Here is a 24,311-nt window from a genome sequence, read left to right as displayed (position 1 = left end):
GGTATAGCTGGAAGAAGAATGTTATATACATAATAAATAAATCTAAGAAGAAGAAGAAGAAGAAGAAGAAGAAGAAGAAGAAGAAGAAGAAGAAGAAGAAGAAGAAGAAGAAGAAGAAGAAGAAGAAGAAGAAGAAGAAGGTGACAAGATGGTGGAAGGCCATTGGACACTCAGCCCTGCAGCCACAGTGACTAATGATGAAGCCCAGAAAAAAGCATGGGCCACACAAGTCCTACCCAAAGTACTCGAGGCTCAGGGTTCGGCCATATCCAATACTGCCCACAGGTCACCCTGGACACTCCCACCCGCTCACCCACCCCTTTACCTCCTTGGCATTGTGAGCCTGCAGCGCTCGCTCCCATTTCTTCTTATTACTGGACAGTAGCTCTTGACGTTCCAACTCAAAGGCTTTCTACAACAAAGACAAGAAAAAAGCCCTGGTGTCCAGCCATATAGATGAAGTTACACACAAACATGAACTTGCCAGATTTCATGTGGCCGAATGGCTGCTGAAAGGGTTGAATGGAAGTTAGCAATGGCATACTTCTCACAAATGCTGAGAGGAAGCTTGCCCAGAGTCCCACGGCTTAGTCTATCGGAGGCCTGGTGCTGGAGGCAACCACAGGGCAGACCTTGGCGTGCACCTCAGCCTTGACAGCATTGCCGTGACGGCCAGGACAACATGCAGACTGTGAATGCCTGCCACCGTGAAAATGCAGAGGGTGACTGTTGAAATAAGAGCGGCGGGGCTGCGTCCCCAACACCCCAGCCGCTTGGCTAGCTTATGCCCGAAATAACAACACACAAACTGTATTCATTTAACTGCTTGACCCATTTCTATCTAGCTTCTTCTAGGCTAACTCTCGCACCTGGACTAGCCCATTTCTAGTAATGTGTGTAAGCACCTCAAGGTGCGCTTACCGGGAAGATTCTAACCTACGTCCATCCTGGGGAGCTTCATGCCTCTGCCTCAGAGCGCAGAGCTATCGTGTCTATCCAGCAGAGCTGAGCATGGCGTCTCTCCAGGAGCAGAGCAGAGTCTGACCTCACTTCCTCTTCCGCCCAGAATTCTATTCTGTTTTCTCCTCCCATCTATGCTTTAACCTATGAGGGCCAGCCAAGCAGTTTCTTTATTGCTCAGCCAATGAAATCAACAGATTGATATGACACTCCCACATCAGGTGACAGTCGGGAGGGCCCCAGCCCTCTTGTCTCTCTCCTGGTTTTGGAAGACCTAAAGCACAATCTCAATCTTGAACATCTTTCAAGATAATAATCTCTGATTCCTGCTTGTCCCTTCCTGTCCCCACTCCTCCCATCACCGCCTTACACCAGCAAACAGCTCCATTTGACTGTGGTTCTGGAGCACTGGCATCCCTCACTTATTCTCTGTGGTTCATCTCTACTGTCGACCTGAACATAGTCTCCTGGGAGACAGCTTCGAGCGCACCTCTTGGGCAGTCTGAGACTAAGAAAAAGAACCACCCTGAATATGGGTGGCACAGTAGATTAGGGCCCTACATAGAAGAGGTTGGGGGGTCTAGGTGGGATAAGGGGAGATGAGGGCATTCTCTAGCGCAGGCATATGCCGCTCTGCTGCCCCTCACATGAACACAACTGCTCGGCCACATCTTCTCCATCACGATGGACAGAACCAACTGAACCCATCAGCGAAAGTAAGCCAGACCTTTCCCCTTAAGTCGTCCGGTTCTGGGATTTGTCGCCGAGACAGAAAGCTGACTGCACACGCTCTGCCCTGTCTGTTCTTTCACAGTCCTCATTAGCACCAGCCAATTGTATGCCTAGGAGTTTACATGTGTCATCTGGCTGCCTCCCGGGAGACGACAGGCTCCAACGGGGGCTCTGCTTTGCTCACGGCTGTCTCACCTGCCCCTGAACCGCACCTGCCACACACTAAGCGCCTGACTCTCACTTGTTGAATAAAGGAATGAATAAGCAAACAAACCCTAAAACCAGAAAGAAATCAGAGGTCGGAGCCATGCCCCCCCCCCAGACTGTCAGGATAGGTGCAGCTGTCCTCCCAGTGTCCCCACAGACCCTCACCTCGATGTGAATGAGCTCCTGACGGAAGTTCTTCATCGCGTTCTTCACTTGCTCCTCCATCCTCTCCAGAAGCAGGCTGATGTCGTCCGACTGCTTCTTCAAGTCCTTCACATACTGGTCATCCTTCATTTTTAACTCCTTGAGTGGGGCACAGGCAGAAGTCGGTCAGAAACGGAGGCAGGAGAAAGAGCTTCCAAGCACACCCACCCAGCGCCCCCATCCAAACCTGCAAACACGCGGAATTAAGGCAGGCGTGACAGCGTGGCCTAGAGATGGGAGGATGGTGAGCATCCATTGACCCTGGTTACTAAGTGAGTCTGAGGCCACTCTGGGTTTCATAGTGGGCTCAAGGCTGGCCTGGCCTAAATAGCAAGACTTGGTTAAAAAAAAAAATCCAAGTGTGGTGCTGTATCGTGGAATATTATTTTAAATAGGCAAAGATGAGTTACATTTGTCTATGCTGCAGAATATTAGTTTAATTGTGTAAAGCTGGGTTGTTCTTGTTTATCTGCATTTGTTTGATGATGCAAGGATGTGTGTTTAACTATGTAACGATGTAGCTGGTTCACCTTGCCTACCTAAGGCACCTGACTGGTCTAATAAAGAACTGAACAGGCAATAGCTAGGCAGGAGAAAGGCTAGGCAGGGCTGCCAGGCGGAGAGAATAAATAGGAGGAGAAAGCTAGGTGGAGTGGGGGGAGGGAGAAAAGGTGAGAGAGGAGAGGAAAGGAGAGAGAAGGAAGAACTAGAGACGGAAGAGAAGAAGACAAGGAACACGCCCAGGGCAGAAGCCAGGCAGCCACCAGCCAGCAGACAGGAGAAGCAGTGCAAGTAAGATACACAGAAAGAAAAGTAAAAAGTCCAGAGGCAAAAGGTAGATAAAGAGCAAGAGGTTAATTTAAGATAAAAAGAGCTAGCCAGAACCATGCCTAAACTAGGCTGAACATTCAAAACTAATAACAAGTCTGTCATGATTTGGGGAGCTGGTTGGCGGTCCAGAAGAGAAGGCCTAGTACAATGGTGTACATCTTTAAATCCCAGCACTTGGAAGGCAGAGGCAGGCACTGAAGGGAGAGAAGCCTTGTCCGAGACAAGCACTTCCGCTCAGCTACAGCCCTAGCCTCAACCCAAGAGTTTTCAACAGCCCACACTGTGGCGAAGTCCTCTCAGTGTTACTGGAGCCAGAGGTGTATCTCAGTTGGTGGAGCAGGCGGTTGGCCCTGGCTTTGATCCGTAGCTCCACTTATAACCTCAGTACTTCAAAGGCAGAGGCAAGTTCAAGGTCATTCTCAATTACAGACTAATTTCAAAGCCAACCTGGACTATAATGAGACCTTGCCCAGAAACTGAATATGTTTAAAAAAACAAAAAGACACATTATTGAAACAGCTGGACAGTCTGCATGTAAAATATGAAACACTGCTCTCAGCTTATGTCATAAAAAGCTAACAGATGGAATAAAAAAAAAAACTTAAAAGCAAAGCCTAAAACAGTGAGTATCTGGAAGAAATCAGAAAAAGCCTTGGGACAGTGGATTTGTAGTAGGAGCAAATGGAACCCGTGCCAGGCTCAAACCTTCTGAGAGCTTAGAGGAACAGTCAACGGAGTGAAGCGGGGCACACAGATGAGTGACAGCTTCCTGAGAGAGCCCGCGTGCCTGCCACCTGAGGAGCTTCCGCTAAGCATAAAAGTGCAAACAGGTGGGTTTCTCTTTTTTCTTTCCAACATCATCTCATTGCTGTGGCCCACGTGGCCTTGACTTACTCTCCCCCATCAGCCTCCCACTCAGCCTGGCTTGAACTGTGTCACAGGCAGATGATAAAGTGAGGCAGGAAAAGCCAAGGACTGCCAAGCCACGCCCCCTCAGTCAGGCTGGAGGCCCGCCCCTGGCCTGCTGCAGCCCCTGGCCTGCTGCAGCCCCTCATCTGCTGCAGCCCCTCACCTGCTGCAGCTCCTCACCTACTGCAGCTCCTCACCTACTGCAGCCCCTCACCTACTGCAGCTCCTCACCTGCTGCAGCTCCTCATCTGCTGCAGCCCCTGGCCTGCTGCAGCTCCTCACCTGCTGCAGCTCCTCATCTGCTGCAGCCCCTGGCCTGCTGCAGCTCCTCACCCTACTGCAGCTCCTCACCTACTGCAGCTCCTCATCTGCTGCAGCCCCTGGCCTGCTGCAGCCCCTGGCCTGCTGCAGCCCCTCACCTGCTGCAGCTCGCTGATGAGCTTGTTCTTGTCTTCTATGAGGCCAGCACAGTGCACCTGCTGGGTGTTGAGCATCTCCCACAGTTCCTGAGGAATCCGCTTCTGTCTGCCCTCCTCCCACTTGGCTGTGATTTCATCAAATTTGTCCTGGCTGGTCTTAACTTCATTCTCCAGCTTCTCGAGTCTGCAAAGAGAAGGGTGTTGGGTGTTCTGGGGCCTGCTTTCCAGAGGAGCCAGCAGCTTCTCCTGAGAGCATGACAGAGGCTCCACGGTCCAGGTTCTTCCCTCAGACCCTCACCAAGAGCAAAACCAAACTCTGGGGAAATGGCTTTTGGCTTAATTTTGTACTGAATTTTATTTATCTAGGATGTTTGTGTGTGTGTGTGTGTGTGTGTGTGTGTATGCACAGATGTGTGTGCACAGACATGTGCCACAGCCTGTGTGTGGAGAACAATGGACCAACTTGAAAAAGTCAGTCTCTGCTTCCACTGTGTGGGGCCCACAGATGAACTCAGTCCATCAGCCTTGGGCCAAGTCCCTGTACCCACTGAGCTGTCTCCACACGCTTTCTTTCAGTTTAAGGCTTCACCCCAAGTAACCTACGTCAAGCACTTGCCAAGACAGATCACCGGCAAGGTCGTCTCTTGACAGCCCATACACTAAGGCCTGGACCACCACCCTTCCATGTCTCTCTCCCCCGCTCTTCACGTCCACACGTCCACACTGAAATCTGCGGTGGCTGATATTGTCAGCTTGATGGGGTTTAGAATCAGCATGGAAACAAACCTTTGGGTGTGTCTGTAAGGGCCTGTCAAGACACAGTCAACTGAGGTAGGAAAACCAGCTCTAAATATGGGCAGCACCAATGCAAAGGTTGAATGGTTGAAGCCCGAGGCTGAATCAGAAGAAGCTGCACCGACTACCAGCACTCAACCCTCTCTACCCTTCGGCTTCAGCCGCCCTGTGACCAGCTGTCTCGAGCTCCTGCTGACCTGACATCTCTGCCATGGTGGACTATGACCCCAAACTGGGAGCCAAGAGAAGTCCTCCCTTCCCTAAGCTGATCTTGTCCGGTATTTTGTCAAAGCATCAAGACAAGGGGCTCAGACAAAACCTCTTCTTTATAAACGCCAGTCCTGATTTAAAAACAAGTCAATGCTAAATAAAGCACGTCCGTGCATTTCGCATCAAGCCAGCTGGGCAGGGTAGACGGTGACGCTTAGGATTATTGCCAACAGCTTAGAATCAAATCCTGACAATGCCGTGAGTAGACTCGAGAAGAGCCACTTAATCTCTGCACACCTCGCCTGACCCCTCTGTGCAGGGCAGAGGGTGAGACATCTACCTTGGTGACCTTTGTGTGCCCGTTGCTAGGATTAATAAAATGACATACTGTTTGGGGGCTCACTCGGTACCTGGCTACCACAGCACAAGTGATACCTAAATTCTTTTTGCTGAGAGTCTCAGCTGTAGTCCAGGCTGGCTTGGAAGCCAGGAGGGACCCCTGAGTGGCTACTCTCCTACCTCAACTTTCCAGCACTGAGGAGAATCCAGGCATGATCACCACACCCAGCTCTTAAACTCTTAGAAAAGTTCATTAACAGCACAGCCTTGGGTGTCTGATCGCTTCCCTCCATCATCAGTAACAAAATCAGCAGTGCCCTGTAGAGATTCTGAAGAGGCCCGTGAAGGGGCAGGCGCGCTTCTGAAAATGGTGGCCAGGACCACACCAGTGAATGCCTGTAACTCTATATGATTGTCACCATAAAGGGCACAAACTTCTTTAATGACAGGAGCCACAACATAAATATCCTGTGATCATATCTCATATCGCCACAGTCATGGTACCTTACAACATTTCTTTTCTTTTCTAGAAAATGTTGCTACATGTGAATGTAACTCTGAGCTACCTGTGAGTCTTCTCATTTAACTGATTTAATATCGAGCTTCTTGGTTGATTTTGCTGTTGTTGTTGTTTTTTAATTTATTAAAGATTTCTGTCTCTTCCCCACCTCCGCCTCCCCTTTCCCTCCCCCTCCCCCAATCAAGTCCCCCTCCCTCGTCAGCCCAAAAAGCAATCAGGGTTCTCTGCCCTGTGGGAAGTCCAAGGACCACCCACCTCCATCCAGGTCTAGTAAGGTGAGCATCCACGAAACTGCCTAGGCTCCCACGAAACCAATAGGTCCAGTAGAATCAAAAACCCGTTGCCATTGTTCTTGAGGTCTCAGTAGTCCTCCTTGTCCGCTATGTTCAGCGAGACCAGTTTTGACCCAGGCTTTTTCAGACCCAGGCCAGCTGGCCTTGGTGAGTTCCTGATAGAACATCCCCATTGTCTCAGTGTATGGGTGCACCCCTCGCGGTCCTGAGTTCCTTGCTTGTGCTCTCTCTCCTTCTGCTCCTGATTTGGACCTTGAGATTTCAGTCCGGTGCTCCAATGTGGGTCTCTGTCTCTGTCTCCTTTCATCGCCTGATGAAGTTTAATATTCAGGAGGATGCCTATATGATTTTCTTTGGGTTCTCCTTCTTATTTAGCTTCTCTAAGAACCCGAATTATAGGTTCAATGTCCTTTATTTATGGCTAGAAACCAAATATGAGTGAGAACATCCCATGTTCCTCTTTTTGGGTCTGGCTTACCTCACTCAGGATGGTGTTTTCTATTTCCATCCATTTGCCTGCAAACTTCAAGAAGTCCTTGTTTTTTACTGCTGAGTAGTACTCTAATATGTATATATTCCATACTTTCTTCATCCATTCTTCAATTGAAGGGCATCTAGGTTGTTTCCAGGTTCTGGCTATTACAAACAATGCTGCTATAAACATAGTAGAGCATATACTTTTGTTGTGTGATAAGGCCTCTCTTGGGTATATTCCCAAGAGTGGTATTGCTGGGTCCATGGGTAGGTTGATCCCAAATTTCCTGAGAAACCTCCACACTGCTTTCCAGAGTGGTTGCACAAGTTTGCATTCCCACCAGCAATGGATGAGTGTACCCCTTTCTTCACAACCTCTCCAGCAAAGGCTATCATTGGTGTTTTTGATTTTCGCCATTCTGACAGGTGTAAGATGGTATCTTAAAGTTGTCTTGATTTGCATTTCCCTGATCGCTAAGGAAGTTGAGCATGACCTTAGGTGTCTTTTGGCCATTTGAACTTCTTCTGTTGAGAGATCTCTGTTCAACTCAGTGCCCCATTTTATAATTGGGTTGATTAGCCTTTTACGGTCTAGTTTCTTGAGTTCTTTATATATTTTGGAGATCAGACCTTTGTCAGTTGTGGGGTTGGTGAAGATCTTCTCCCAGTCAGTGGGTTGCCTTTCTGTCTTAGCAACAGTGTCCTTTGCTTTACAGAAGCTTCTCAGTCTCAGGAGGTCCCATTTATTCAATGAGGCCCTTACTGTCTGTGCTGCTGGGGTTATACGTAGGAAGTGGTCTCCTGTGCCCACGTGTTGTAGAGTACTTCCCACTTTCTCTTCAATCAGGTTCAGTGTGTTTGGACTGATATTGAGGTCTTTCACCCACTTGGACTTGAGTTTTGTGCATGGTGATAGATATGGGTCTATTTTCATTCTTCTACAGATTGACATCCAGTTTTGCCAGCACAATTTGTTGAAGATGCTCTCTTTTTTCCATTGTATACTTTTAGCTCCTTTATCGAAAATCAGGTGTTCATATGTTTGTGGGTTAAAGTCAGGGTCTTCTATTCGATTCCATTGGTCGACTTCTCTGTTTTTATGCCAATACCAAGCTGTTTTCAATACTGTAGCTCTGTAATAGAGTTTGAAGTCAGGGATGGTAATGTCTCCAGACGTTCCTTTATTGTATAAGATTGTTTTGGCTATCCTGGGTATTTTGTTTTTCCATATAAAGTTGATTATTGTCTTCTCCAGATCTGTGAAGAATTTTGATGGGATTTTGATGGGGATTGCATTGAATTGTTGTTGTTTTGTGTTTGTTTGTTTTGCCTGTCCTCCCCCCTCCAATTTTTCACTAAGAGCCAGCCACAGTAACATCATCTTTCATCCTGGCTTCAGGTAATGGTCCTGTATGAAAGACTGAAGTAAACAAGCCCTGCGGCTTCCCAGGGTGTTTTCTAAGACCAGAGAAGCCGGGGTAAGAGGAAGAAAACCTAGTGCACAAGGACACTTTGTTTCAAAGTGCTGTTTCATCTGTGCCTCATCTCAGCCCTAGTCGCCTCTGCAGATGGAACACTAGGGGGCACTCCAAGCCCAGGTTTCCATCAATTCGGCTGCAGCTTTAGAGCCACAGGAAAAAAGGTTTGTTGGCAGAGGCTTCAGATGAATGCAGCCCCACCCCCCAACCCCCTGTAGTCAGCACCTGCTTTGTCAACAGCGCCCACTCAGCAAGCTGCACCTGCAAGAGGTGCAGAGTCATTCTCAGGCCGGTGGTGGTGGCACACGCCTTTAATCCCAGCCTCGAGAGGCAGAGGCAGGCGGATCTCTGTGAGTTCTAGGCCAGCCTGGTCTACAAGAACTAGTTCTAGGACAGGCTCCAAAGCTACAGAGAAACCCTGTCTCGAAAAAAAAAAAAAAAAAAGTCATTCTCGGGGCTGTTGGCACCGTCTGAGCCACACCAGCCACTCTCAAGCGTGTTCTGAGATTGCGCGCCTCTGCCTAAAACACCTACTCAACAACCAAACCCTTCTTGGCCTTTCCAGCCCAACCTAAGCCTGTTGAGTTTCTCCTGACCTCTGCAGAGAAACCCTAAAGCCTCCTTGTGTGACTTCCTGCGGTTCTTTATAGATAGTCATCTCAATTCTAGAACAAAGTGCTTGGGACTCAGAAGACTCTAAGGACGTCCGCAGTGTGCAAGCGCAGTCGAAGCCTCACCGCTGACGCTTGACCTCCTCTTCTTCAACTCTCCTATGGATCTCTCTGATGTCTGTAGCCACCTGGATATTTGTTACCAACTCAGTGCCACAGAGCAGCAGTTTAGTCAATTTCTGAAAAACAAAGAGATGAGAATCTGTAAAGCTAGAACATTCTGTAAAGAATTCAAGATAACACAGCTCGCTGGTAAGGGTCCTTGCTGCCAAACCAGATAACTTGAGTTCAGTCCCCAAACCCTACACTGTAGAAGCGACTCCCACAAATTGTCTTCTGAGTGCTATATGCACCATGGCACATACACCCCAGGCACATAAAATAAGTAAGTAAAATGTAATTATATATTTAAAAAAGTTAAGGCTGGGTGTGGGAGCACACGCCTTTAATCCTAGAACTCAGGAAGCTGAGGCAGGTGGATCTCTGGCTTTAAGGGCAACCTGGTTTACATGGCAAATCGCAAGCCAGCTTGCTTCGGGACCCTTGTCTCTACTGCCCTACCCACTCAATATTTACATGGGTTCTGGGGATCTGAACTCCAGCCCTTGTGCTTTGGATCCAAATGCTTTAAACACTGAGCCATTCCCCAGCCGGTCTCTTGTTTGTTTGTTTGTTTGTTTTTGAGACAGGCTCACCCTCTATCCTAGACCAACCTTAGACACATAGCAATGCTCCTGCCCCAGTCCCCTGGACAATGGCACTAGAGATGTGCTCCACCTTTCCTGACAAGAACCCACAATTTGAAAGCTCACTCCTGGGCAGCCCCAACCCGACAGACTCCAGTTCAGCCCCACCTAGAGACAGCAACACAGAAGGTGTGGTGCCCGCCCGCCCGTGCCGACCAGGCTAAGGAGCTCGCTGTGGCCAGCTTACCAGTCTGCTCTCTTCCTTCTGTTTGTAGCTCCTGCTTTGCTCTTCCTCGCTCTCCTTCTTTCCGTCTAGATACTCTCCCAGGGCCTCCCTGTGCCAGGGAGAAACCAAAGCAGGATGTTGCTGTGACCACGAGTGTTTGTGCTCCGTCTTTAAACGCTTCATATACCCAAAAGCAGACCACTTGAATTTTATTTTTTCTTTTGTGGGGAGACACAGGTATGTATCCCTAGCTGGCTGAAACTTGATGTGTAAACCAGGCTGGCCTTGAACTTGGAGAGACCCAGCTGTCTCTCTGATCCCCACCAAGGAGGAGACACTCTCAGCACGGTTGATGCAATAGCAAGAGCAATTTTTATTCTGCCACCGCAGAGGTCCCTCAGCCTCTAGAGGAGAAGGACCCCTGCTGTGTCTATTACAGGCTCTTTTAAAGAAAAAAAAAAAAGCACAAAATTAGGGAGGGGGTAGTACAGAATCAAAGGGAGAGTCCAGAAATCATTTGTCAACTATTCTGACTAGTTCATTTAACGGTCAGCTAACTCTAACTGGTCGATGCTATGGTGGTTGCGGGGTTGGTTGAACAAGGAGGAACACTTGCAGGTCATCTGCAGGTCGTCTCACCCCAGTTCCAGGGTCTGGGTCTATTGAAGAAAGACTACAAAGGGGATGGAAAGCACTCAAAGCTCCAGGGCACGCGTGGTTGGTTACCAGGGTCCCCTGGTTCCCAGGAAGGGGGGGTGCCAGTAATGCTAAGGTGCCCCAAAGTCTTTCAATCCCAAGTGCTGGGATTGCAGACATGGTCCGGGATACCAGACTTAGATAAAATTTTAAATGAAACACCTAAGAACTAGAGACATAGCTCGGTGGTAAAAGCTTTCCCAACATGAGCAAAGCCCTGGGGTCAATCCCCGGAATCACAAAAAAAAAAAAAAGGAAAAAAAATGCCATACACATACAACTGGAAGCATTTAACAAGTGAGTTCTAGGACAGCCGAGGCTATGGAAGAGACTGGGTCTCAAGAAACAAAACAGGCAATGGGACACAGGCCTTTAATCCCAGGAGGTAGGGGCAGCTGGATCTCTACATTCGAGGCCAGCCTGGTCTATACAGTGAAACCCTATCTCAAAAGACAAAACAAAAACCAAAAAAGAAAAAAGAAAAAGAAAACACCCCACACTAGAAGCAAGTATGAGGAAAGGAGAACCTTACCAAGCCCACCTTGGGTTAAGCTGTCAGTTAACGGAGCCTGGAATCACCTGGGAGACAGGTATTGAGACTGTATATGGAGTCTGTCTTGCCACAGCCAGGATGGGAAGCATCACCGCTCACATCCTGGGCTGGCATCCTTCCCTGCTGTGAACAATGAGCTGAAATGAACGCCCCTCAAGCTGCCTTTGTCACGGCAGGAGGACGTCACCAAGATGGTGCCTGGTGGCTGGCATCTCCTGGCATCTCCTCCATGTGCCGTTTGTCTACATGATGACCAGCGGTGTGGATGCCAGCTGATGCCCTCTTTCACCTTTCTGACCTCCCCTTTCTCTGAATCAGTCCCTTAAGCTTCACCTTGGGTTCAGGAGGGAACCGGTATGCACGGAAAATGGCCTTTGATGAGAACTAAAACCAGCCCAGGGCAGCATGGACTTATTTCTGGCAGGCCCTGCCCCAGTGGTCCCGAGAGAATGGTCCACCAGAAAACAACAGCCTGAGAGCTAGGGGCCAGGAACAAACTTTTCAGTTACCTCATTGCCATCTCCCCTCCAGTGCGGCCACATTAGGAATAAATTCATTTCCTGCCTTCACCACCACTCCCATCAGAGGGTAGCTGACAGAGTCAGCTACGGGGACCCCTCAGCATAGACCCCTGGGAGCCCAGTTACATCCTGTCTTAGTTAGGGTTTCTATTGTTGGGATGAAACGCTATGATTAAAAAAAAAAAAAAAAAAAGCAAGTGGGGGAGGAAAGGGTTTCTTTGATTTAAACTTCTGTGTCACTGTTTATGATTAAAGGAAGCTGGGACAGGAATTCAAAGGGGGCAGGACCTGGAGGCAGGAGCTGAAGCAGACGCCAGGAAGGGGAGCTGCTTGCTGGCTATTCCCCATGGCTTACTCAGTCTGCTTTCCTGTAAAACCCAGGACCAACCCCCAGGATGACCCCACCCACAATGGGCCCAAAACGACTGCAGCTGCTACACCAGTGGGAACAGGAAACAGTCTCAGGTGTGGCGGCTGACTTTTTAATGATGTGTTGGGGGAGAGGGTATGAGCAGGTGCAGGCGCCTATGGAGTCCAGCAGAGGGCAGCATCCCCTGGAGCTGGAGCTGCAGGCAGTCATGAGACACCCAATGTGGATGCTGGGAGCCAACCGCTAGTCCTCTGGGGGGAGCACTGTGCTTACACTCTTAGCCACGGGGCCATCTCTCTAGTCCCTGCTGCTGACTTCAGTGACTTACACAGCAGCAATATAAAGAGCTACTTATGGCCCAGGAAACGATGGGATGTAATCTCAGGCAACACGGAGCATGGTGACTCAGACCTGTGATTCCAGCCCTCTACAGACCACAGCAGGGGGCTGGGGAGTTTAGGGTCAGCCACCTTGGCTACCTAGTGAGAATCTGTCTCAAAAAGAAAGATAAAAAATTAGATACACCAGTTGAGGTGACCTATCATCCCTTCTTCCTGGGAAGAGATAGAGGGAGAGTGGGGATGAAGGACGTGGGAAGGGAAGGGGGAAGGGAAGGGCTTCAGGAGATGTTGGCAAGGGCAGAGAGCTCCCCTTGTAGGTTCTTAGTCCTAGGAAAATGTTCTGGGGCTGGAGAGATGGCACAGTGGTTAAGAGCATTGTCTGCTCTTCCAAAGGTCCTGAGTTCAATTCCCAGCAACCACATGGTGGCTCACAACCATCTGTAATGGGGTCTGGTGCCCTCTTCTGGACTGCAGACATACACACAGATGGAATATTGTATACATTAAAAAAAAAAAAGAAAAAGAAAAGAAAAAAGAAAATGTTCTGGAAGGCTGAATATAGGTTAGTGGACGCCTGTAATCCCAGTGTTTGGAAGGTAGAGAATCAAGAGTTTAAGGCCAACCTGAGTTACATAGTGAGTTTGAGGTCAGCCTGGGCTGCTGAGACCTTTTCTCAAACAACCAAATAACCATTTCTGGAAGGACATGTTGAGAGAGGTTGGAAGCACAGGAATTATGAACCCGGGAGGGAAAAGGAATCTGACTGAAATCTGTCCCCCACTGAGAAGGAACAGCGTTTGCTTAAGGCCTTCCTCCTTTACCAGATAGAAACCTACAGCTTCCTGGAAACCTCACCCAAAACCTCACTCACAGTGCAAAAAGGACCTGTCCTAACGCCTTTGTACAAGCCCAGTGGCTCCTGGCTTCACTGCCAGTAATAATCCACCCACAGCAACTCACAGGCCACTCTATGGTCTCACTTGTCAAAAAGGTTAATTTGAGAGCCACCAAAATGGCATACACATCATTGCTTAACGGTGACCCTCCTTTGAGATGCCTACACCTAGCTCTCAGGTGTGTCTTTCTTCCCAAGTGTCTCTCTTTCTCTTAACTCTCATGATTAAAATGTACACTAAAATCTTTTTTTAAAAGCTATTGTTTAACCGGGTGGTGGTAGCAGTGTGTGCCTTCAGTCCCAGCACCCTGGAGTCAAAGGCAGGTGGATCTCTGTGAGTTCAAGGCCAGCCTGGTCTCTCTACAAGGTGAGATCCAGGGCAGCTAGCTACACAGAGAACCCTGTCTCAAAAAAAAAATCTATTGTTTTTAGTTATGTGCATGTATGTCTGTATACGGGTCTGTGCTTATGAACTCAGGGTCCCCATGGAAAGAAGAGAGAAGAGGGGTCAGATCCCCTGGAGCTACAGTCAAAGCTGGCTATGAGTCACCTATAGGTGCTTGGGATTAGCTCCAGTCCAACTTCAAGGGCAACATGAGCTCTTAGCCACTGAGGCATCTCTCCAATCCTTAAAACTCTTTAAAAAAATAATAATTACTACTTTCAAAAATTACATTTTAGGTCTAGAGAGGTAGCTCAGCAATCAAGAACACTTGCTGCTCTTCCAGAGGACAAGGGTAAGAATCCCTTGTGGCAACTCACAATCACCTCTTCAGTCCAGTTCCTGGGGATTCGATGAGTTCTTCTGGCCTCCAGAGTACCAGATGTCCATGCGGTTTATACACACATGCAGACAAAACACTCATACATAAAATAATTTATTTTGTTTTGTTTTTCGAGACAGGGTTTCTCTGTGTAGCCCTGGCTGTCCTGGAACTCACTCTGTAGACCAGGCTGGCCTTGAACTTAGAAAGGTCCATCTGCCTCTGCCTCCCGAGTACTAGGGTTAAAGGTGCACCACCACTGCCTGGCAAATAAATAAATCTTAAAAACAAAATTACCAGGTGGTGGTGGCACATGCCTTTAACCCCAGCACTTGGGAGGCAGAGGCAAGTGGACTTCTGCATTCAAGGCCAGCCTGGTCAACAGAGTGAGTCCCAGGACTGGCTAGGGCTACACAGAGAAACCCTGTCTAGAAAAACAAAAACAAAAATTTGAATTACTTTTTACTCATCCATTGGCAGGGAGGCATGTGACAGTGTGCTGTCCAGACACTGGCTGTCCTGGAACTCACTCTGTAGACCAGGCTGGCCTCGAACTTACTGGAGGGGCAGGAGGCATAGGCCCTCATACTGTTGGTGTAACCCACCCCACTATCTGGTCTTCATCAGCAGTGTGCGGAATGTCCATCCCTTTTCTGCTTATCATCCAGGAAGCACCCAACAGGTACCAGATAATACCAAGATATCTTGGAGGACAAACTGACCATTGAGTTACATGCCACATGGGGAAATTCCCTTAAAGTGGGAAAAAAAATCTTTCTTTTTTTTTCTTTTTTGAAACTATTTATTTATTTATTTATTTATTATGTATGCCATATTCTGTCTGTGTGTATGTCTGCAGGCCAGAAGAGGGCACCAGACCTCATTACAGGTGGTTGTGAGCCACCATTTGGTTGCCGGGAATTGAACTCAGGACCTTTGGAAGAGCAGGCGGTGCTCTTAACCACTGAGCCATCTCTCCAGCCCATTTTTTTTGTTTGTTTGTTTGGTTGGTTGGTTGGTTTTTCGAGACACGATTTCTCTGTGGCTTTGGAGCCTGTCCTGGAACTAGCTCTGTAGACCAGGCTGGTCTCGAACTCACAGAGATCCCAAGGTTTCTCTGGGTAGCCTTGGCTGTCCTGAAACTTGCTCTGTACACCAGACTGTCCTCGAATTCACAGAGATCCAGAGATCCACCTGCCTCTACCACCCAGCAAAAGATGGGGGTTTTTTGTTGTTTTTATTTTGTTTATTTTTTTAATATTTATTTATTTATTTATTTATTTATTTATTTATTTATTATGTATACAATATTCTGTCTGTGTGTATGCCTGCTGGTCAGAAGAGGGCACCAGATCTCATTACAGATGGTTGTTAGCCACCATGTGGTTGCTGGGAATTGAACTCAGGACCTTTAGAAGAACAGGCAATGCTCTTAACCTCTGAGCCATCTCTCCAGCCCTATATTTTTATTATTATTATTTTATGTTCATTGGTGTGAGGGTCAGATTTTTTTTAAGTTATCCTCATGATTAACACTCCAGATCCTTCTGCTACCCCTGCTCTTTCTGTTTGCAGCAACTCAAGACTTCCCACCAAGCCAGTGCTGTTCCCATCTCCTCCATGGCTTTTCTTTCTAATTAAAATCCCCACCTAAACCAGGCATCATCACTCACACCTGAAATCCTAGCACTTGGGAGGCTGAGGCAGAAGGATTACTGTGAGTTTCAGGCCAGTCTGGGCTACAGGGTGAGAGAGACCTTGTGTCTACAATAACAGAATCAAACAAACCTGGTGCCGGAGAATTGTCTGTATTCTGTCAATCATGTATTAAATAAACGCTGATTGGCCAGGCAGGAAATATAGGTGGGAAAACCAGACAGGAATTAGAAATGATGTAATGAGAAGAGGAGAATTCTGGGAAGGAGGAAGTTGATTCTTCCCACTCCTACCCAGACCACCAAAGCAGCAGGATGTGATCTGCCCCACTGAAAAAAGGTACTGAGCCCCATGGCTAACATAGATCAGAAAAATGGGTTAATCAAGATGTGAGAGTTAGCTAGTGAGAGGCTAAAGCTAATGGGCCAATCAGCTTATAATTTATGGAGTGAAATTTTCTTTGGGGCTAAACAGTTGTGGGGTAAAGGGCAGGACAGAAACCACAACAAACAAGCCAGGCCCATTCATTTTACACAAACCAACAACTTTTGCCTAAGCCTTTGTTCTCAGTCTGTTTTCATTTCTGCAAGCAATAAGACAACTTGGCTTCAAATCGGGTTTCCAGCCTTCAGAGCCAGAACTGAGATAATAAACTCACTAGACTTCCCAGTGTGGTCATCTTGGTTAAACCCCCTTTTCTCTGTCTTTTACCACTAACTACTCTCTCTCTTTAATTGACACTCTGGGACTGATGGCCAGAGACAGTTCTGTGTCCCAAAACTCCAGTCACAAATTCGTATTTTAATTAGAAGGTAAGACACGTGTGGAAATCACAAGTTCAAAGGCCGTGTAGGCTACACAATGAAGGAGGGAGGGAGCGAGGAAGAGAGAGGAGACAGAAGGGTCTGGAATTCTCCAAGGAGGCAGCAGGCAAACAGCTTGCCACCCCCAAGCAGCTTTCTGCCCAGAGGCCTCCCTCACTCCCAAGGCACAAGCAGTCCTAAGGGCTCTTGAGTGGCTGTAGGCAGCAAGCTGTCAGGATTTCCAGCATTTATCAGGAAACAAGGAGAGCCCTTCACTGGCCTCAACTCCACCCACTTTGTCCAAAGTACACCCCCGCCCATTTTTGAGATAAGAGAGCTGAGAGGCCCCACCGGGTTCTAAATCTTAACCCAAATCCTACTCAGCAGGGCTCTTCACTCCTCCTGCTCCTGATCTGAACTCACCCTTTGCTTTTCTGGAAAGAGCACCAATTGTTCCCTTCTGCCAGGACATTGCCAGGCTAACTTACCTGCATCTCCATGTGCACCTCAAACTTCCTACATTGACCATCAATCAATCAACAACCAGCTCTGTCTAAATACCTCCAGCTAATCCCTGAACAAAGATCAGGGGTTCAGGGAGGAAAGTGACAGTCACAAACTCTCACCGAGGTTCTATTTAAACCCCTTGGCTGCTTTAATTCATCCATTTTGACCTATATATATACACACACACTATATATATATATACACACACACTATATATACACACACTATACACACACACACACACACACACACACACACACACACTACAGGACTGGAGAGATGGCTTAGTGGCTAAGAACACTTGTTCTCGCAGAGGATCTGGGTTCAGATCCCAGCACCCACCTGCCTTGAAATCAGCCAGGACTCTAGCTCCAGGGATCCAGTGCCCTCTGCTGATCTCCCCAAGTATATAAGGCATGCATGTGGTATACATGAATCTATGCAGGCAAAACCATAATATAACATAAAGCAAATAAATCTAAAAAAAAATCACCCACCAGAGGCTGGGGAAATAGAAAATAGGGCCTGCATTAGAACATCCAGTCTCCGGCACTCACAAGACGCTGGGCGTGGTCATACTCTTTGTCCTGTATGGTTGTTGGTTGTTGGTTTCTTTGTGACAGGCTCAGGATGGCCTGGAACTCTTGACCCATTTGCTTCAGCTTCCCCAGTATTGGAGTCGGTGGCATGCACCACCACCTGGCTCATCTTTGTCCTGGAAGCTTGGAGGCACTTCTCTCTAGTTTAGAATGGAGCCTCCCTCCCTCCTTCCCCTGCCCTACCCTCCACTCCCTTTCTTCCTTTTGCGCTGAGAATTGGCCCATGATTGATGGCTGAGCTACACCCTCTCCTTATCTGGAAGAGACCTAGTTCCTCCATTGCGCTGAACAGTTTCTTTGCGATTATTATTTTATGTTAAAAAGTGCTTGTCTGAATGTGTGTCTGTGCACCATGTGCGTGCCCAGTGCCCACAGAAACCAGAAGAGGGCGTTGGATCTCCTGGAACTGGAGTTAGAGACAGTTATGACCTGCCATGGGCTGTTAAAAAACAAACCTGAGTCCTCTGAAGGAACAGTCACTGCTGTTGGCTGCTGAGCCATTTCTCCAGGCCTCTTTAGTGTCGTGTCACATTTTATTTATTTATTTATTTATTTATTTACTTACTTACTTTTGTTTTTTCAAGACATGGTTTCTCTGTAGCTTTAAAGCCTGTCCTGGAACTAGCTCTTGGTAGACCAGGCTGGCCTTGAACTCACAGAGATCTGCCTGCCTCTGCCTCCTGAGTGCTGGAATTAAAGGTGTGCGCCACCACTGCCCGGATTCATTTTATCTTGTTTTGATACAGGGTCTCACTCCATAGCCTTGGCTGACCTGGAACTCCCATATTTTAACAAAACTGGTCCTAAACTCAGAGATCTGCCTGCCTCTGCCTCCTGAGTGCTGGAACTAAAGGCATGTGCCACCACACCCAGCTGACAACCATCTTTTTAAAAAAATATTATTTATCTATTCGTGTGCTGTGTGTGTGTTCAAACCACGGCGTACATGTGATGGTCAGAGGGTAACTTTCAGAAGTTGGATCTCACCTTCTACCTTGTTGAGGCAAGGGAAAATAAAGCTAGAATCTCAAAAGGGGGAAATGCTAGTTATACACACACTTTGTATGTGATTATACAAATTCTCCCAATTCAGAGACAATAAAGACCATTTAGGACTTAGAATTATTTCATTCAAAATACCCAATCACTTAGAAACTCGAAATATACGACTACCATAAAGCATAAAAAATAATTTTAATACTATGACAAATATGTCATATATGTGGTGTCCCCCAGAGTCTCCAGCACTTGGAAGACTGAAACAGGAGAATTTCAGGGAGTTCAGGATCATCCCTACCCCAAAGGTATTACAAATGCATTATGTTTACATTATGTATACATTAACAAAGAGAGATAATGGCGCTGCGGCAAGGAGGGACTTGACTGAGACCCTCTCTCCATAATGATCTACCTGGGCAGCTTCTGAGGGCTAATTCTTTGGTTACTAAAGATTACTAAGGGACAATTCTCTCCTCAATCTGAGAGCATTTCCAAATGCCTAAACAACTGAAGGCGTAAGTCACGAACAAGGCCACACCAGTTTGGAGTTATGATTAATAGGGTGTTATTTATTTAAAGGGGAAAAAATTTACAGATCACCATCCCAGACAACAGCCATCTGCACAACCAGGAAGGGAGTCTAGTCTCCGGCGGAGCAGGAAGTGAAGAGAGCGAGCAGAGGAAATAGCCGCTTTTTTAAAGGGAGAGAGACCATGCCCCCAATGGGCTGGTATCACAGCAGCTACTGGTTGGAGGGGCGGAAGGACCTCCCGCAACAAACAACTTCTTAATTTCAGTATTTTACAATGTCCAACTTTGCTTAACATGTTCAAAACCCAATCTTTAATGTCCTGCCTCGCTGTCCCACCAGCATCTTACCACCACAACTACCTGTGCAGGGCGTCAGAAGAGGAGCGAAGGAGGAGAGAGCTGTGTATACTAGGTATGTGGAAAGAGGTTGAAGGGGCTAGACTCCATAATAAAACTCATCTTGTCTACGAAGCTGTCAGACGGATAACTGCCAGATATGCTTCTCAGAATCGGGTGATTAAAAACAGGCAGGTCATTTATTAACAGAACCAGAGGAAGTAAAGCAAAGATGGAGACAGTACTTTGACATCCTATACAATGGACCCCAATGCTGTCAACATAGACTACAATGAGAAACACATCCACTCAAACACCAGAGACAATGAGGAAATATTAAATATTGATAGGAATGAGATAGAGAAAGCTATCAAGAGAGCGAAAGGCAGAAAGGCTCCAGGAGTGGATGACATCATGGTGGAGGAGTTGGAGTCTGAGGAACTTAGACTCTTCAGAGAGATATGGGAACAGGAAGTGATTCCCATGGAATGGAAGCACTCAGTCATAATTTCCAGACACAAGAAGCTGGACTGCTCAGGTTTGTTGTACCATAGCAACAAGATCTTCTCCTCCATTGTCCTGCAAAGGATCAAGGATGGAACAGAGGAAATCCTAGCAGAGGCCCAGTGTGGATTCACACAGGAGCACAGTTGATCAGATCTTCACTTTGAGGCAACTGGCAGAAAAATATGAAGAATTTGGAAAAGACTTATATACCTGGTACATCAACTTCAGGAAGGCATTCGATAGCATTTGGAGGGAAGAACTTTGGGAAACAATGAGGTTCTACAAGCACCCAGAGAAAATCATAAGAGTACTAGAAAATGTCTATAAAGATACCTTTATATCAGTCAAAGTCTGTGGAGAGCTAAGTGATCAGTTTAAGACAATCATAGGAGAGTTGCAGGGATGCGCCCTCTCACCACTACTCTATAAAATATTCCTGGAATTTGTTGTAATAGTAGCGGCAGGGCTTCATCCCCAGCACCCCGGCCACCTGGCTAGCTTATGCCCCGAAATAACAACACACAAACTGTATTCACTTAAACACTGCTTGGCCCATTAGTTCTAGCCCTTACAGGCTAATTCTCATATCCCGATCAACCCATCTCTAATAATCTGTGTAGCATCAGTCTTACCGGGAAAGATTCTAGCCTACTTCCATCCTGGGTCGGAGCTTCATCGCGTGTGCCTCAGAGAGCAGAGCTATCGCGTGTGCCCGGGAGAGGGGAGCATGGCGTCTCTGAACTTACTTCCTCTTCCTCCCAGCATTCTGTTCTGTTTACTCCTCCCACCTATGTTTTAACCTATGAGGGCCAGCCAAGCAGTTTATTTTTTTAACCAATGACCTTCCTCCATCAGGAATTAATAATAGCAACAGTCTTGGAGGATGAGGAGATAGGCATGCAGGTAGGTGATGTACGAATCGATAACTTGCATTTTGCTGACACACACATACACACACACACACACACACATATATATATATTACAACACTACTTACTGAAAGTCCAAATGAGCTGCAGGCCATGGTAAATAGTGGTGGAAGTAAGTGAAAACCTTGGTATGAAAGCAAAAATCGAGAAGACTGAGATACAACACATGGGAAGGGCGCACAAGGATTTTAACATTGTAATAAAGAATCAGAACCTCAAGCAAACAGTCAACTTTGTCTATCTGGGAGGAAACCTCGGTTCAAAGGAAGGAACTATTTCAGAGATCAAAAGGCAGATAGGGATAGCGAGGGCTGCATTCCAGGCACTAGGAAAGGTTTGGTCAGCAAGAGACATAACAACAGCAACAAAATTACAAGTGTATGAGACACTTGTCTTGAGCCACCTTCTTTACAACTCTGAAACCTGGACAGTGAAACGCTCCTCAGAACAGAGGCTGAATGTGTTTGAGATGGCATGTCTCAGGAGGGTTCTAGGAGTCACATGAAGAGACAGCTGTGCAGTGATGGCATCAGGAAACACCTCCATCTACAGAAGGAAGCAAACTACAGGATACAGGAATGGCACTTGAGATACTTCAGCCATGTTATCAGAATGAATGACGGCAGATACCCGAAGGCAGCACTGCTTGGAGGAGTGCACGGGATAAGACGGAGAGGAAGACCCAAAAACGCTGGACAGACAGCATAAAGGAAGACTGTGGAACCTTGGGTGGTGTAGGAGGTTCTTCTGTTCATGTATTGCTTTCATTGGTTAATGAATAAAGAAACTACTTTGGACCTGATAGGGCAGAATTTAGGTAGGCGGAGAAGACAGAACTAAATGCTGGGAAGAAGGGCAGAGAGAGAGAGAGACGCCATGGATCTCCTGCCTGAAACAGATGCTGGTTAGAATCTTGCTGGTGAGCCACAGTCATGTGGCAATACACAGATTAATAGAAATGGGTTGAATTAAGATGTAAGAATTAGCCGATAAGAAACTAGAGCTAATGGGTCAAGCAGTGTTTTAATAAATACAGTTTCTGTGTGGTTATTTCGGGTGAAAGCTAGCCAGGCGGCCAGGTCAAACGAAGGGCCACCTCTCCCTTGTAACACTTGGGTATGACAATAACACAAGCATCTGCCCGGGATAGGAACACCTGGAGAACCGCCATAAACGGTTGCCCACGTATGCTTAGCATTGCCGGGGCACAAATGAATAAAACAATCAAATTCAACTGCTTCTCTCCAAAGTGCTACTTCAAAGAATCCAGGCCAAGCCCGTGACTCTCCAGAGCCAGGGCAGCTGTCCCTTTCCCTCTTTGTCTCCTCAGTTACACCTCTGGCCCCTTCACACCATTCTCCAAACAGCAAGCGAAATGATTTGAGGGTGAAAACGCCATCCTTCCCGTCGAGAAAGTGGTGTGTATTTTGTTGAGGCATTATCAGATACCGTTATCACAGCCAATAAATATCTTAATACAATCTAGCCAGTTCTGCCAGGCTCCAGGCCACCCTCTCTAGCTGCCTGTCTTTAGGTCCTACAGCCACTGTTTTCCTTTCCTCCTTCCTGCCCTTGTCACAGCTCATACAGTGCTACTTCCTCCCTTGGCTCACTTTAATGTGTCCTTTCTCCCTCATTAACACATAATGGTCCTGAGGGAACTTGTGTCTTGTACAAAGAGTCCAGTTCATCTGTTTACCGCAGAACGCAGCAACAGACACACTGAGGATGCTCCTGCCTTGCCCAGATCCTGAACCAAAACCAGTTCTCATCCCCGAACCTAATAACTAAACAGGTGGCACAGTTCCCCGGGAGGGAAAAACCTGAAACACAATGCAAGCGCATACTGTAATGCCCGCAACCCTTTCCTGAAGGACTGACGGTTATGGGGAGCTAATAGTGAGGAAAGAGGGACAGCCAGCCAGTTTTAGGACAATTAAAAAAAGATCTGAGTTACCACTGATACCATCATCATGGCCTTACCCAGATAGGATGAAGGTGCACGGGCACCAACATCTTATGCTTCTGCTGGATCTGTACACTCAGCCAAAGGTCATGTTTCCACTACATCAAAAGTAACACTGGAATGAACTACTTAGAAGTTGAGGATACATTAAGTCTGGGTAAGAGCTCTCACCGTGTGGGAGCCAAACGGATGTCCCTTCGCCTGGGCCAAAGCTAATAAAGACTTCGGAGTGTAGGAGGTATGGTGGGGGGTACAGGTATGGTAGCCCCCATTACGCTTAACTCACGGGTCTGGCACTAAAAATGCCTGGATGGAGTCTGGAAAATGATTATCAGTTCCGGCAAAACTATCCTGATGACCATGGCCAGGGGCCCAGTGAGTGCGGCCACTAACTAAAATGAAAGCGTTTACTTCACTTTTTTATTTTATTTTGAGGAGACAGGTCCTTACTATGTAGACTAGGCTATCTTTGACCTCAAAGAGGTCTGCCTACCTCTGCCTCTCCAGTACTGGGATTAAAAGCACGACCTACCACGCCTAGCTGTCCCAAAACTCACTGCTTGAACGTTCTGGAAGAAAACGTTTCCTGCTCACACTTAGAGCACCTCCCACCCAACCTGTCCCCAGTTTCTGCACTCCCGGGTCTGGGCTCTCCATCGCGTCAGCCCGCCTCCCCTGCTCACCGCTTTCGGGCTTCCTGGCGGGCGGCGATGCGCAGGCGCCGGGCCTGGATGCGCTCCTGCGGGTTATCCGAATGCACCGAGGGCCCGTGAATCGGGGTGGCTAGGTGGTCATCCCCATTCTGCTCCATGACCCCAAGGTTTCCTGACGGATTCATGGCAGCGGTCTCCCACCCACTGACCGCTCCGCCTGGACTCGCAGCCCGGTTGCTAGGAACAAACCGTTGCCAGGGGAAGACAGTCACCTGACCTACAGCTGGCGTAGTTGTGCGCGCGCTGTTCTTCAAAGCTTTGTAGTTTTGTATCCCAGTTGTATCACAATTATTCGCTTTGCCTGAAGTTTAGTTTCCCCACGAAGGCAGCTGGAACAAGTGGCACCCCATCCCTTTCTGACTCGAACGACCAAATTCATCATCCATTGACCAATGAATATTTCTAAAACGCACATTCCTCCAATGTAACTGGGCACCTGCTGCATGAAAAGCATTGTGCCCAGGCTAGGGATAGCGGCGTCCCTTCCTCAAGCAGAGTGTGGAGTGAGTGCAGAGCCCACTGCGGGTTTTTTGTTTGTTTTTGGAAGTGTGAGCCCAAGTCCGAACATCACCCACCTGCATCCAGGAGCTTGGAAATGACTTAGGGCCCAGGACACCACCGATCTCTCAAAGCAACAGTCTATAGAAAAACATTCCTTAGTCACAGCGTGT

General features: G+C 47.5%; 1 protein-coding gene across 1 annotated transcript in view; it reads right to left on the bottom strand.

The window, feature by feature from the left end:
• Nucleotides 1-23,797, bottom strand: part of Drc1 (dynein regulatory complex subunit 1) — a 39,600-nt gene extending 15,803 nt beyond the window's left edge. Inside the window, exons 1-6 of the mRNA XM_050128557.1 lie at nt 23,611-23,797; nt 9,976-10,063; nt 9,109-9,221; nt 4,263-4,446; nt 2,065-2,202; nt 326-412 (exon numbers count right to left, since the gene is read on the bottom strand). Coding sequence (XP_049984514.1) covers nt 326-412; nt 2,065-2,202; nt 4,263-4,446; nt 9,109-9,221; nt 9,976-10,063; nt 23,611-23,765 — 765 coding nt within the window. The 5' untranslated portion in view covers nt 23,766-23,797. The remainder of the gene's footprint in view (nt 1-325; nt 413-2,064; nt 2,203-4,262; nt 4,447-9,108; nt 9,222-9,975; nt 10,064-23,610) is intronic.
• Nucleotides 23,798-24,311: the final 514 nt, after the last annotated feature.

This window comes from Alexandromys fortis, unplaced genomic scaffold (assembly GCF_014885135.2).
Source record: "Alexandromys fortis isolate MF-2015 unplaced genomic scaffold, M_Fortis_MF-2015_v1.1 scaffold_304, whole genome shotgun sequence".
In the NCBI taxonomy this organism is placed as follows: Eukaryota; Metazoa; Chordata; class Mammalia; order Rodentia; family Cricetidae; genus Alexandromys; species Alexandromys fortis.
This window is presented reverse-complemented; position numbering and strand designations above follow the sequence as displayed.